The sequence below is a fragment of the Odocoileus virginianus genome, chromosome 22 (assembly GCF_023699985.2).
Source record: "Odocoileus virginianus isolate 20LAN1187 ecotype Illinois chromosome 22, Ovbor_1.2, whole genome shotgun sequence".
NCBI lineage: Eukaryota > Metazoa > Chordata > Mammalia > Artiodactyla > Cervidae > Odocoileus > Odocoileus virginianus.
The window spans coordinates 27459405-27474447 of NC_069695.1; the positions used below are offsets into that span (position 1 = coordinate 27459405).

The 15043-nt window shown below is 46.4% G+C and overlaps 1 protein-coding gene across 4 annotated transcripts in view; it reads right to left on the reverse strand.

Annotated features, from left to right (window-relative positions):
- Nucleotides 1–723: 723 nt before the first annotated feature.
- Nucleotides 724–15043, reverse strand: part of KCTD1 (potassium channel tetramerization domain containing 1) — a 196961-nt gene continuing 182641 nt past the window's right edge. For 3 of the 4 annotated variants that reach the window (XM_070452773.1, XM_070452774.1, XM_070452771.1), the window contains exons 4-5: nt 5587–5892; nt 724–1232 (exon numbers count right to left, since the gene is read on the reverse strand). In XM_070452773.1, the coding sequence (XP_070308874.1) occupies nt 1074–1232; nt 5587–5892 (465 nt within the window). In that variant the 3' untranslated portion in view covers nt 724–1073. Of the gene's footprint in view, nt 1233–5586; nt 5893–15043 lie in introns of those variants that run through there. The other variant, XM_070452772.1, reaches the window with a different exon arrangement.

Genomic DNA, 15043 nt, shown 5'->3' on the forward strand with positions numbered 1-15043 from the left:
AGAATAAAACGGTGCTGTCGGCTGCTACGTTTCGGCACGATTTGCTCTGGGAGTTGACTGGAATGGGTAAACTCACAAGAAAGGTTCATCTTGCTCACCAATGCAGAAGCACGGGACCCAAACCTTACTAATGGGAACAGAACCATTCAGAACAAGTGTCAACATCCTTATTCTTGAATGGGCTTTGATCTCGACACTGGCTTCAGTTTTTAGGTCTCTTTTTGACACTCCACACAGAAAATTTTAAAATAGAAAAATTTCATTTGACTACAGCCTCACCCCAACACGTGTGTCTCACACAGACCTTATTTTTTAAACAGAGTTTATTGTATTTAATACATTATAAAATTTGAAAAATTGTAGGAAAGCAGCAGACTCAAACTGGAGCAACTCTAACAAGGAATAATTCTGGCCCCTTTGCAAAACTGATCAGTTTAAAAACAAAGTAATGTTCACATCGGTGAGGCGGACAAAAAAGTGTGACTTCTGTACAAACTACATTTAAAATTTCATGTCTCGCGTCTTTCAAATGCGGTGTGCTCATGAGAGTTTTTTGTTTTTTTTTTGAAGTTCTGCTCGGTCCCCCATCTAAAGAGAGACATGAAACTTCCATATGCAAAGAAATGCGATTCTAGGTGTTTTTCTTTTCAAAGGAAAAAGAAAGACAAAGGAAAAAGAAACAATGGATGGCTGTTGGCAATGGAAACCGTAAGGAGATTCATCCTCATTGCTCATGGCTTGTTTATTGGTCAGAGGCCTTGGGAGGCCCAGGACACTTCACGCCCATCACAGCACCAACTGTAGCTACCACCTTTTTTCTTTTTTTTTGCGTTTCCTACCTTTTGACATATATATATATATATTTATATATTTTTTACACCTTGAGGATATCACTATTCCAATTGTTCCCATATGAATACAGGTGTGGTCTCTATTGGATATAAATGTGTCTTTTATTCAACTTTAGGTCCAGGACTCGGTTTGCTGTCCCAACTGCACATAAATGTCCCTTTTTGTGTTTGCGTTATTTGTGGTGTATGTTTTTCTCCTTTTGGCAGAAGAAATATGTCCATCTAGTCCAGAGGCTCTTGCTTTATCCGGATGACAGAGGGTCCACGGGGCGTCCGCCTCAGTTCCCGCCGCAGGACGTATTCGCTGAACTGAGATGAATCCACGCCTCCCCCACAGGAGCCCACGACTTCAAATCCTCTTTGCTGCAACCTTTCGAGGACCTGTGAGGGGCCGAGACAAGCATCTGGTTAGAGGCCAGCTAGGTCCTTTGGCCACGTAAACAGCCCAAAGACTGTCCCACAGTTTGACATCATGTACAGCTTGAATCCATCTTATCCAAGCCCTAAGTCTCTCTGAGATTCTGTTTTCGAAGACTCTGGATTCAAAGGCAGGAGGGAGCGAGCAAATGTTTCTAATACCTACAATGTGCCTTCATAAGCTAGCTCCACATGTGCCAGGTTATTCACTCATTACAACCAGCTGGCGTAACGGGTGGAGTTGGTCCACTTGACAGATGAGAAAACTGAGGCTTACACCTAGTAAGTGATGGAACTGGGTTTCCAACTCAGTTGGCCTCAAATCTCATGTTTTTTGTAATGCCATTTGTCTGCAGAAAGAGAGGGTTCACATTTCAAAGCTCATTTACCACTAACATAATTGATGAGATGATAAAGACTATGGAGAGACAGTGATATTATCTAAATTTACTTCATCGGTGATTCAGCCTCAACTCATTCACTCTTGATTCAGCCACTGTTCTGATTGCCTGATACTGAGCTAATATATTTCAGCCTGGAAGACTGATGCAATTTCAACAGCAGAAGAAATGGACTATTAAAAGACAGTCAAGGTTTATTTACAGCGTTTCAAGTTGTGGCATTTGAAATTTATTGCCTACTGTGCATCCAGAGAGGCAAGAATAAATGCAATGGTTATTTATATATGCCCTATATTAGAAAATATCTAAAAATTTCTCATATAATTAATAGATATTTATAATGTAATCTATTTTTGAAACCAAATACCTAACGCCAGAAAGGTCCCTGGTCATTACTTGCCTGACACTCTTGAATGCAGGGAAGAGTTTTTGCAACTCTTACATACACAAAAATACAGGAAACTGATCTACCGCAGTATGTTTCTTTAGGAATCCAACAAGTATTAGACTTGCAAATGTTCCCTGCCAGAATTCTGGATATAGTTAAATTATTTCTACACTACTCTAAAAGCAAGATGGTTCAATCATAACTTTTAAAAATGCCTGGCTCAATTTTTTTTTTTTTTAATTTTTGGAGTTAAGTGAAATACTATCAAATAACTTACAAAATGTGATATACAGTGGATCCCTTACTATGTCTTTTTTTTTTTAAACTATTATTTTTGGGGTGCCTACTTTTACATGGAATATAATCTGCTGTTTTGCAAAACAGCTAATTAGATGAGATTGGAAAGTAAGAATATACTTTCTAAAAATTAAAACTTCAAATGCTGGCAAATTTAAAAAAACCCAAGCAAGTCCTTATGAGAACAAAATGAACACTTCTCTGCATCATCTACTTCTGTACATAAATCTACAATGCATATGCACATCAGGCAGCCATAGGGCACAGTAAAGAAAACAATCTCTAAAAAAAAAAAAAGAAAGAAAAGAAAACAATCTCTAAGTTGAAAAGTAAGCACATTAAGATGTGTTTTGGTGGCAGGTGAATAAAAAGGTGAGGAACAGCTCACTCTAAGATCTCCCCAGTAAAGGCAGGAATGTAGTTTGTCAGCAAGAAACACACTAGTTTGCTCGGCCAAACCACCGCCCTGGAGAGGATTCACCTTGATAAGGAGAGGAATTACGAAAGTAGAGGAAGCTGCGCAATAAAGAACTTAACTCTGATATCATTTGTCTCTCAGTGTTGTTAGGTTGTTGAATTGCTCTTATAAGCACATCCCTAAGCTGCCTCCCCAGAGGATCTAATATGCATAATATGATAATTATTCAGTATGATTGATCCAAGGTTACCTTGAAGGTGGTAAAACTTATTCCCATGTCATGCAGACAGTTTATGCTTCTTGGCCATTCTTCAAGTATCAACTTGTTAATAGCAAAGTTCCTTAAAGTCAGTGATCATTTGGGAATACTGAAATCACTCCAGTAGATACACTGCTCCTGTGCCTTAGCCCGAAGCCTCTGAACACCTAGCGGACCGGGCCTGTCCTCTAGACGGGGCAGGAGCTAGTATGGTCATGTCGTATGATGATGTTATCCCAGATGAAAACCCACCTCTGATCAGACTCGAATGACAGGGCAACATGGCAGGCTTGTGAATGTCTGATAGTTATTCAGGGGCGGGGCCCTAGAGAAGTGATGAAACGCTGCCCGGAGAGAGCCGGGGGCAGGGCGTGGGTGGGGGAGATTTCCGGGCTCTGAGGCCCGCTCGGAGCTGCAGAGGGCGGCTCAGGTGTGCCTCTGCACCTGTGCAGCCCAGGGCTGCCCCTCTGGGGGGCGTGTCTTCCTCCAGCACACCCGGGCTCAGTGTCAGCCAGTTTCCTGCTGCCCTGCTCTCAGCCATCTATTCACAAAATTCAACAATTACAAACAGCTGGGAAACCATCCTCAAGAGGCAGAATGGTAGAGTGGGTGCTTCTAGTCTTGGAGTCTGGGGGGGGGTTTGTTGGCTCAATACTGAATAAAGTCACGGGTCCATTCTAATGAAATCACTCCATGGATTTCCACTGAGTCACACAGACAAGCTTTGGCCCACGGCTGGCACACATCAGTTACGATGGTGATCACACCCACCAGCGTCTAAGGCACGTGGTCCCTCACATCGTGTAAGCCCAGCTTCTGAATTCTGCCCTTAAGTCTTCTTCTCCCATAAACATCTCTACCTCAAAAGATGCTAATTCCATTCATCCCGTTTCTCCATCAAAAATCTTAGTCATCCTTGGCTTCGATCCTGTAGCTCACAGCCATTATCAGAAAACCTTGCCAGCTCTACGTTCAAGACATTCAGGGCAGTCCAGTGCTCAGGACTGCGCTCTCTCAGTGCTGAGGGCTTGGGTTCAAGTCCTAGTCAGGGAACTAAGATCCCCCTAAGCCGTGGGGCAAGGCCAAAACAAAACAAATAAACAAAAACTATTTTGGGAATTCCCTGTCAGTCCAGTGGTTAAGACTCTGGGCTTACATTGAATGGGGGCAGGGTTCAGTCCCAGGTTGGGACACAGATCCCACAAGCCTACAGCGAGGCCAAAAACATTTTAAAAATAAAAATGAAAACAGAAGCTGAAATTTGTTCAAGGCCATGAGACAATTTTTTAAAAAATATTTATTCATTGATTTGGCTGCATCTCGTCTTAGTTGCCCTGCCACATGTGGGATCTTAGTTTCCTGACCAGAGATCGAACCTGAGTCCCCCACATTGCAAAGCAAATTCCTAAATGCTGGACCATCAGGAAAGCCCCCCCCACACAACAATTTTAAGACGTCATTCAGTACTCTGTTCATCAAGCCATAATGGCATTCGTGAACATGTACGTGGTATGACAAATGTGTGCCTGCTTGATTTTGTTAAAGAGTGGACTAGTTTGAGAATGGGCATTGGAACACCTGCATGGCACAGCTAAAGAAAAAAAAAAGATATTCAGAGTCGGACACTGCTCGGTTATTGCTCGGATCCACTTTCTAACTGGTCCTATTGTTCACCCTGGTTTCTACCTGCTGCTGGAGTGTTCACCTTCAAATACAAGTTATAACATGTCGACCTGCTCAAATCCTCAAATGGCTTTCCATTTGACTCACACACGCGAGGGAATCAAGCCCCAAAGAAACCAACACGAAGAATCCCAGAGCGCTTCCCACCTTCTGTGAGGCCCTCCACCGTCTGTACTGGGGGGTCTCGGCACTCCCCACCCACCTTCACTGCCTTCAAGCCTCACTGGCTTTCCCGATGTTCCTCAATACATCAAGCAAGTGCTCCTCCCTGGGAAGCCTCAGGACTAGATTCCCCCCAACCCCTCCAGGACACTCAACCCCAGGCATCCTCTTCTCACTACCAGTCAACACTTAGGTGGGTGACTGTTTGCCCGGCCACCCCACTCCATTCTCGTAATGTAAGCTCCATGGAAAGCCCGCTGTGGTCTGTTTTCTTCCTTCTGTATCTCCAGTGCTCACTCCAGCCCCCGGCACATAGCAGGCGCTCAGTAAATGTTTGTGGAATAACAGATTGAATGCCGTAGGGCAGCGGTCCCCAACCTTTTCGGCACCAGGGACTGCTTTTGCGGGAGAGAGTTTTCCCCCACACCGGGGGAGCCGATGGTTTCGGGAGGATTCAAGTGCATTACGTTTCCTGGGCACTTTATTTCTACTATTATTACACCTGCTCCGCCTCAGATCATCAGGCGTTAGATCCTGGAGGTTGGGGACCCCTGCTGTAGAGGGGTGAAGGGCTTTTACCCGCCCAGCAGGTATGTTACCACGTGAGGGCTCTCCAGCACCTTGGAGGGAAGGCACCCATGAGGACAAGGGTGAGGACACCTCGTCCCTAACAGGGACACTGGCAGCCCCAGCGCGTGACGACGCTGTACCTGGACTGAGTTGAGGTGACAGTAGCCATTCAGTGGGAACCTGATGACGTGCGTCGAGTCGTGATTCCAGCCCGCGTTGACGGAGTTGCACATCACGTCGCCGATCTCTGGGAACACTTCTTCTATCAAGGATTTGTCTCCGCTGAGCGTGATCCTCTCTCCGAGGTCTGGGGCCACACGCACCACGAGGCACTCGCAGGGCCTTGAAAAGCGACCACTTTCTCTGTCCTGCTTCCATCTTTCCATCTCCAACAGCATGGGCTGAAGCTGAAAATATTTTGCCTCTTCATATAACAAAGTGTAGTCCTTAAAAGAAAAAAAAAAAGGTATTTCATACTTAAAAATGCAAACATAAGGTACTGAATATGTCCACATAGAGGAGGGTGAATTTCTTACCTTTGTTACTTTGATATTCAAATCTGGGTGTAAATTTTTTATTTGTAGAGACAATTTGCATTCACTCATTCTTTCAGTGATTATAATAGGAGCTAAGAGTAATAACTGGGCTTCCTAGGTGGCACCAGTGGTAAAGAACCCGCCTGCCAACGCAGGAGACATAAGAGACAGGGGTTCGATCCCGGTGTGTTGGAGGAGGGAATAGCAACCCACTCCAGTAGTCATGACAGGAGAATCCCATGGACAGAGGAGCCTGGTGGGCTGCAGTCCATAGGGTCGCAAAGAGCTGGACACGACTGAGTGACTTAGCATGCAACAGTAATAAGGGGTAGGTGGGACACTTCCCATGAATTAAGTCCTACCATCCCCGTAGTTACCCAGTGATTTGGGAATCATTTTTATTCCCATTGTGCAGATGAGAAAACTAGTGTGTGAAAGGAATCACCAAGACTATTGTCTTTTTGTAGGAAAATGCCTTTGAATATTTAAAGCTTGACTGTGTTGTTGAGAACCCATGTTATAACCTCTGGATGGAACACGTGTATGCGGCGAGGTGACAGAGGCACAGCTGTGCCCTATTCACCCTGGGTCTACGCTCCTGGTCACCTGCCGTGGCAGCTCTAGAACTTCTCCAGGAGGGGAGGAGGGGGCCTCCTCCAGGGGGCTCCCCCCTCCAGGAGGGCCACAGTGGAAGCGGGGGTGGAGAGCCAGGGAACGGGCGCCTGGAGGGCACGCATGCTGCTTTAACTTATGGATGGGTGAGGGTTTGAGAGAGGCTGACGGGGGATGCACTGACCCCTGCCAGCTCTCGGTGTCCCCATCGCAAAGTGAGAGAGAAAAACCACCTCAGGCCCGGGCTCCTGCAAGGCAGTGGTGCAGGCCCCAGTGTTCGCTGCAGCGCTGTTTACAACAGCCGAGACATGAAAGCAACCTCAACGTCCATCGACAGGGAACGGATAAAGGAGATGTGGTACATATATGCAACGGAGCATTACTCAGCCATAAAAAGAATGAAGTAATGCCATCTGCAGCAATGTGGATGGACCTAGAGAGTGGCATACTGAGTGAAGTTAAGTCAGACCGAGAAATATCAAAGGACATCCGTTATGGGAGGAAATCTAAAAAAGAAATGACACAAATGAACTTATTTATAAAATAGACTCACAGACTTAAGAGAATGAACTTACAGTTGCTGGGGGGGGAGAATGGGGTGCAGGGATAGTTAGAGAGTTTGGGATGGACATGTACACACTGCTATGTTTAAAACAGATAACCAACAAGGACCAACTGTATAGCACAGGGAACTCTGCTTAGTGTTATGTTGCAGCCTGAATGGGAGGGGCGTTTGGGGGAGAATGTGCATGCTCATTCGTGTCCAACTCTTTGCAACCCCATGGACTGTAACCCACCAGGCTCCTCTCTCTGGGATTCACCAGGCAAGAATACTGGAGTGGGTTGCCATTCCCTTCTCAAGGGGATCTTCCTGACCCAGGGATCGAACCTGAGTCTCTTAAGTCTCCTGCACTGGCGGGTGGCTTCTTTACCACTAAGGCCACCTGGGAAGCCCTGGGGGGAGAAGGGATACATGTCTGGGCATGGCTGAATCCCTTTGCTCTCCACCTGACACTACGACAGTGCCGTTAATAGACTATACTCCAGAATAAAGTAAAAAGTTTAAAAAAAGAAAAAAGATAGCAGTGCGGGAAAGGAAACTAATCTACTTCTGAAAGCACAGGCACCCAGTCTTTGGGAGTGGTTTCTTTTTCTCTTGTTTTAAAAAACTCTATTAAAACACACACAAGCCATGGAACGGGAGGAAAGGAGAGGCGGAGCGGGAGGCAGAAGCTTAGGAACAATGTTATCAAGCAGGTCAATATTATGTCTAAACGTAACTATGGCCACAATCATTTCTGGCTGTGAGATACGTGGATGCTTGTCCAGACACGCTGGCTGAGAACATTTTAATCACTGACAGGCATGCTGCCTTCCTTCCAACAGGCTGGAGCTGGCAGGCGGTGCCCGGGGCCCGCAGGAGGGCCAATGCCTGAGCCCAAGGCCCAAGTGCCACCAGAGGCCTCGAGACGGGACGGGGCAGGAGGGAGGGTAACCACAGGGGACTGCTTTATTTGGCACTTAACTCTTTTTTTTTGCAAATAGACAGCAGCGGTGACATTATTCAAGCCTTCCAGAGAAAACAGTTTGGAGGGGCAGGGAAAGAACAAGTGAGCCTCTGCTGGATCACTGCCTTCCGAACAGAGAAACTCGGGCCGGGTAGAAGACACGACCGTGGACGCAGGTCAGCAGAAGGGGCTGCTGCTCTACTCCGTCGTCTCCTAGCAACCCCATCACTACGGGAGCCACCGTTTTCTCCCATCATCTCATTGCACCTGCTCTGCCTCCTGACTCATAGGAGATGCTGTTTAGTTTGGTGTTGAGAACCAAGCTGAGGCGTGGCTACTCTTAGGGCAGAACCGAGCCCCTCAGCCCAGCGCAGCCTGAGGGTAGGGGTGGGGTCTGCAGGTTCCTTCCAGTCCACCCCAGGTTTCCACTCCTGTGCCCTGGCCGTCTTTCAAGGCCACCAACTGTGAGATACCGACCTTAGTACTTTACTTACTCATCAAGATGACGGCTCTCAAGGAAATTTAAGAACATTATTGAGAGTTAGTTACACAAGCGATAGAAGCGAGAACTTCTGCTACTGCTTTTTATTTCCCTGTGAGATTTAATTACAAATTTTAACACAAGAAAGAATCTGGACTTCTGTGAAAGGATGCCATCAAGTCTTCAAATCTTTTTTTTTTTTTCTTTAAATACTTCTATTTATTTTTGGCTGTGGTGGGTCTTCACTGCTGCGTGGGCTTTCCTGTAGTTGGTGGTGAGCAGGGGGGCTTACTCTAGTTGCGGTGCACGGGCTTCTCATTGCAGTGGCTTCTCTTGTTGCAGAGCATGGGCTCTAGGGTACAAAGGCTTCAGCAATCATGGTGCATGGGCTTATTAGCTGTGGGTCTCGGACTCTAGAGTACAGACTCAATAGCTGTGGTGCACAGACACATAACTTGTTGCTCTGTGGCAAGTGAGAGCTTCCCGGATCAAAGATCGAACCCATGTCTCCTGAACTGGAAGGCGGATTCTTTACCACTGAACCACCAGGGAAGGCCAAGTCTTCAAATCTTAAAGGTGCTCACAGCAGTCTTCTTGAGCAGCCTTGACCCTGTGCAGGAATCCTTTGTAATATCACTGAGTCATGACCACTCAACCCCTGGTTGAATGTTTGATGCTTATCACCTAATAAGGCACAGTATATACTTTGTTTGCAGCTCTGATTGTTGTAAATGTCTTTGTTAGAATGACCTGAATTGCCTGTTAACTTCAACTTACTTGTTCTTAATTCCACCCTCTGGAGTTTCAGCCATCTTCATCTTTGACAAGTTAACCCTTCAAACATTCGAAGACAACTGTTATGTCTTAATATTATTCAGGCTGAAAATACCCAATTGTTTCAGCTCCTAATCATTTGTTAGGAATTCAAAGTTCTTCAACATCTGGTAGCTACAACTGGCCCTTCAACAACACAGCTTTGAACTACATGGGGCCCACTTATAGATGGGATTGTCCCACTAAGTACATACCGTGATGCTACATGATCTGCAGTTTGGTTGAATTTGTGGATGCGAAATTACAAACACAGAGGGCCAGCTGCATGTAGGGTTGGCGCTCCTAATCCCCACATTGTTCAAGGCTCAATTGTACCTGAACTTGTCAACAGCCTTCCTAAAACCCAAACCAGAAGGGAATTTAACATTTCAGACATGCTTTAATGAGTGCGTCACACAACCTTGGTACAACCTGGCTGGTTGGACACTGAAGCCACCTTGAATTCAGTCTGCGTTAGTTCCTGGTTGCTGCGGTAATAATCACCACCTGTTTCGCAGCTTAAAGCAGCGCTTGTTTATTCTCCTACCGTGCCGGAAGTCAAAAGTCCAAGTTGGGTCCCCACAGCTGTGTTTATCCTGGAGGCTCTAGAGGAGAATCCATTTCCTTGGCTTTTCCGGCTTCCAGAGGCGGCCTGCACCCCTCGGCTTCTGGTCCCGCACCACCGCCCCCTCTGCTTCCACTGTCCCATCTCCTCCTCTTACTCTGACCCTTCACCTCCTCTTTCACTTGTCAGGACCTTTGAGAACGTTGACTTCACCTGGATTATCCAAGATAATCTTCCCGTCTCAAGGTCCTTAATCTAATCACACCTGCATAGGCTCTATTACCATGTGACGTGACATCCTCATAGCTTCCAGGAATTGGGACATGGATGTCTTTTTTAAAAAAAAATCTTTTTAAAAGATTTTTTTGATGTGCGCCATTTAAAAAGTCTTTACTGAATTTGTTACAGTACTGCTTCTGTTTTATGTTTTGGTTTCTTGGCCCCGGGGCATGTGGAATCTTAGCTTCCCGACCAATCTTAGCTTCCCATACCCCCTGCATTGGAAGGTGAAGTTGGTTAAGACTGGACCACTGGGAGGTCCCCATGGATGCCTCTGGGAGGCATTGTTCTGCCCTCCACACAGCATGAGGTCCTATTAGCTTTCCTGGCAGCCCCAAAGTCCCATTACTCTATTCACATTCCCTCAGAGTGAAATTCCTACACCTTTTTCACCCAGCTGTTATGGAGCTAGGCCTCCCTCATTCACCATTTGTGAACAATTTTAAATCCTCTATTACTTATCTCTCTTTAAATTACATACTGGAGGTTCTGGACTTGTTCCAATGTAACGAGAAAATTCAGATTCTTTTGCCCAGCGTTCTTGGTCTCCTCATTTTTTGGTGTCATTTGGAACTGGGTGTTCTGTTTCTGTGTGTGAATCATTTTTGAAAGTACTGAGAGGACAGGGCTACTGACAGGCCTTTGATCAGGCTGACTCTTGGGTCATAAATTTAGTCTCTGGATTTGGAATGCCAAGTGGTTATACAACCTGTAATCCAGCTCATAACTGTGGCGTCTGTTAGACATCTTGTTGAAATACTGTGCATTTGGGTGGGACTTCGTGGGAAGGCTGGAGGTGTGCAAGGGGCTCCAAGCCACCATGTTGCCAGAGACTCTCCATAATTGTTTAGGGCTCCCCCAAATGAGGGGGATCAATTGCATTCAAGTTGCTTCTGGCCCTGCTAATCTATGAGTCTGTGTCTGTGACAAAGCCCAGACCTACAAGTTTGTCTACCATAACCCCAAAGTAATGAGACTAAAGGACTTGGGTTACAAATCCCCCCACACTGATGCAGACCGCCTCTTTTTTTTTCCTCTCTCTCTCTGAGTTCACAAGCCAGGTGTGTAATAGTCCATTCTGAAATCTGCCCATGGACTGACAGCCCCTTCCTACCTAAGCTGCGCACAGTTCTCATTATCTGCTCTGGGAAAATTAAGGAAACACTGGCCTTTATCAGGTTTTTGGCCCTGCTCAGTGATGTCTCAAGGATCCTGCTTGGGTCATTCAAGTGAAGGATTAAAAGCGTTCCTCTGGAGGTCAAACGGCAGACGGGACGTCATCTCACGGACCTCGCCTTGAACCACCTCAAGCTGCCGGGTGTTCTTTTAGTCTCTCGACTACCTTGAATCCATGTCTTCCCTTTCCGCTGGTCTGCAGGGCGGAGCACCTTTCTTGCTGGGGGAGCGAAGGCTGGAGAAGGGCCGAGCACATGCCCTTGGTGCAGCCATCGGCTTCCCATGCCAGCTCGCCTCCCAAAATGGTCCTCCGTCAGCCCTAGGACCAAAAAGGTGGCTCCTGTTGTTACCATCTCCCGCTCGGCTAAGCTCACGCTGGCCATCCTTTTCTAGGCAGGCTCCTTTGTATCAGTCCTTCTCTGCTTCCTGGGTTTCCCTTGTGGCTCAGCTGGTAAAGAATCCGCCTGCAGTGTGGGAGACCTGGGTTCAAAAGATCCCCTGGAAAAGGGAAAAGCCACCCATTCTAGTATTCTGGCCTGGAGAATTCCATGAACGCTACAGTCCATGGGGTTGCAAACGTACACAGCTGAGCGACTTTCACTTTCACTTTTCTTTGCTTCCTAACACCGCCTCCCCTCTCATCGGAGAACTCCCTGCAGAACAGCCTGCCTCCACCACCTCTTTCCTTTCTTTCCTCAATAGTGATCACACAATTATACTGTCTCAATTTCACATTTTTTAGAGATTATCCTGTTTCCTTTTAGGCTTTCTGGCCTTGTGGCTATCTCTTTGGTCTCTCAGTCTCTTTTGAAGTAATTTTCCCTGAAGCCTCAGTTCCTATCTGATGATGCCTGCCTTCCTTTTGTCAATTTTTGCAAACTCTGGACGACTCAGCCTCCTGGAGACGGGCAGGTGTTTATGGAACCACCTGCCCCAGTTTGGCCCCAGTTCCTCTTATGAAGGAAGCAAATCCAAAGCATCACCTCTGCTTTCAGCAAAGTGAGTCCAGAATGTTCTAGATGCCGTCACCTTCTCCACTCCCAGGCCGATGTTACCTTCTCTCATTAAGACAGCATCAACCACATCTCTCAGCCTCATAACCAGTAAAGGAGAGGTTATTCACAGAACTTTTCATGCTGAAATAATTTTAAGGTCCTAGAACACATATTTTTAAAATTAAAATTCTGAGATTTGCAATAGTTTTGAGAGGCAGAAAGATCAAGGTCTCATTTTACAGGTGAATCCACTGAGCTTCCCTGAGACCCTGGAGAGAGGTACACAGAACAGGAAAGTAAACGTGAGCAGACTCTAAGAGGCATATGGGCCATGTTTCAAAAGTTTACTTCTTGATTAAATATTTTAATTCAGAAGACATTTTCCCTACAGGGAGGAAAGTGACAGACGTAGCGTACTGCTTTCCTACTGCTGTTGTCAGAGATTACCACAAATCTGGTGGTTGAAAACAGCACAGATTTATTCTCTTAAGAGTTCTGGAGGTCACAAGTCTGAAATGGGTCTCCTGGGGCTAAAGTCGGGGTGTTGGCAGGGCCACCTTCCTTCCAGAGGCGAGGGGAGAATATTTTCCAGCTTCCAGAGGCGGCCCCGTCCCCCTGGCTCCTGTCCAGCCATCACACCACTTCCTTCCTCACATCTTCTCTGACTCTGACCTCCTGCCTTCCTCATTCACTTCTGGAAACTCCTGTGGTTCCACTGGGCCCGCCTGGATTATCATGGATAATCTCCCCAGCTCACGGCTCTTACACTTAATCACATCTGCATGGTCTCTTTATGCCAGTAAGGTGACACTGGCAGGTTCTGGGGATTAGAATGCAGACGCCTTTGGGGGCCATTACTCAGCCTCAACACGCAGCTTCCAAGTTCACAAAAAAGTTCAAAGGCTTATTTCACTCCTAAGGCACCTGAAGTTATACAGGTCCTTCCACTCAAAAAGCAACTCGGCCCCTCATTCATGCATTTTAAGACTTGTTTATGTGCAGCTGCCAAGCCAGGCACCATGGGCACAGAGAAGGCTTTTTGGTGGCAAATGTGCCCAGCTCCCCCGACAGAGATCTAGAAGCCCTCCTCCTACACACGCTCGGGACATAGGATCCTGCTACTGGGCCATGGGATCCTGCTCCTGGGCCATGGGATCCCTTGGCTTGCTCCCCAAGATGGCAGGCCACGTATGTATCATGGACTTGCCACGAGAAGGTGCCAAGAAAATGAGGGGAAATGAAAGTATTTTTTATATATTACATTTCATCAAGAGCATTCATGTAGTAATTATCATAAACAAAAACAGATCCCCATAAAACTTTCCTTAAAAAAAAGTTTTTTTGAGAGGGTGGGCCACCACAGTTTTTTCAGTGTTGGAGGTTTGGGACTTCTAAAATTCTTAATTTCCCTGGCTCTGCAACCCTGCTCCCCTTCCTTCCCATAGTAATTTTTTAGAGCAGTTTTGTTCAGGGCAAAATTGAGCACAAAGTATAGAGGTTCCCTGTATGTCCCCTTAACCCTACACATGAACAGCCTCCCCCAACTTCAACATCCCTCACGGAGGGACCATGTATCACAATCTATGAACCTACACTGACCCACCATACCCACTCCAAGTCATTAGGGTTCACTCTTGCTGTTGGCCATTGTGTGAGTTTGAACACATGTCTGATGACATGTATTCACCATTATAATATCATACAAGGTGCTTTCACTGCCCTAAACACCCCTCTGTGCCTCGCCTATTCCCCTCCCCACCCCCACACGCCTTTCTTTTCCTCCAAGCCTGGAAAGGCTGGTCCACTTACTCCATTTCCCTTGCTACCACTTGGGACTTCTCGATAGGAGGCTTCCTCCCTGTTCAGTGCCACTGGCTTCTGGCTCCTCCTGACCACTCTTGTTTTCCTGGGGCAAGGATGCCCAGCCTACGATTTAAATGGTGGCCACTATAGGAAACACAGGCAGTGGCAAAGTCCCTTCTCTCCCAGCCACTGTCTCCACTCTCAACTCTAACTTTCCAAGAGAAAGCCTAAAGTATACACTTAAACCTATCAAGTCTTTAGATATAGTTGCAGTTTATGAGAAATGAGAGGCTAGAGTAATGAGCTCCCATAATCAGGGAACCAGGCAAATTCAGAAGGTGGGACATTCCGTAGGGCAACTGGCCGGTCTCTTTAGCTAAAAATGGAACTATATGTGTGCATGCTCAATAGCTTATCTGTGTCCGACTCGGCAACCCGTGGACTGTAGCCCACCAGGCTCCTCTGTCCACGGGATTCTCCAGGCAAGAATACTGCAGTGGGTTGCCATTTCCTCCTTAGGGGATCTTCCCGACCCAGGGACTGAACCCGTGTATCCTGCTTGGCAGGTGGATTCTTTACTGCTGAGCCACCTGGGAAGCCCCCCAAATGGTGTTATACGAGAAAATAAAAAGGTACGGACATAACTAGATTTAGTGAAGTCTTGGATGAGATATCAACTCAGGAAAACCAAATAGAAAGGACATTTTGGGGTCTACCATGGAAATGTGAATATGGTTGCAAACTGAGAGGAAATAAAATTTATTAAAATGGAAAGATAGAGATATTGTCTGAAATAAGCATAGAAAAAGACCCAGAAGTCTATGCACTC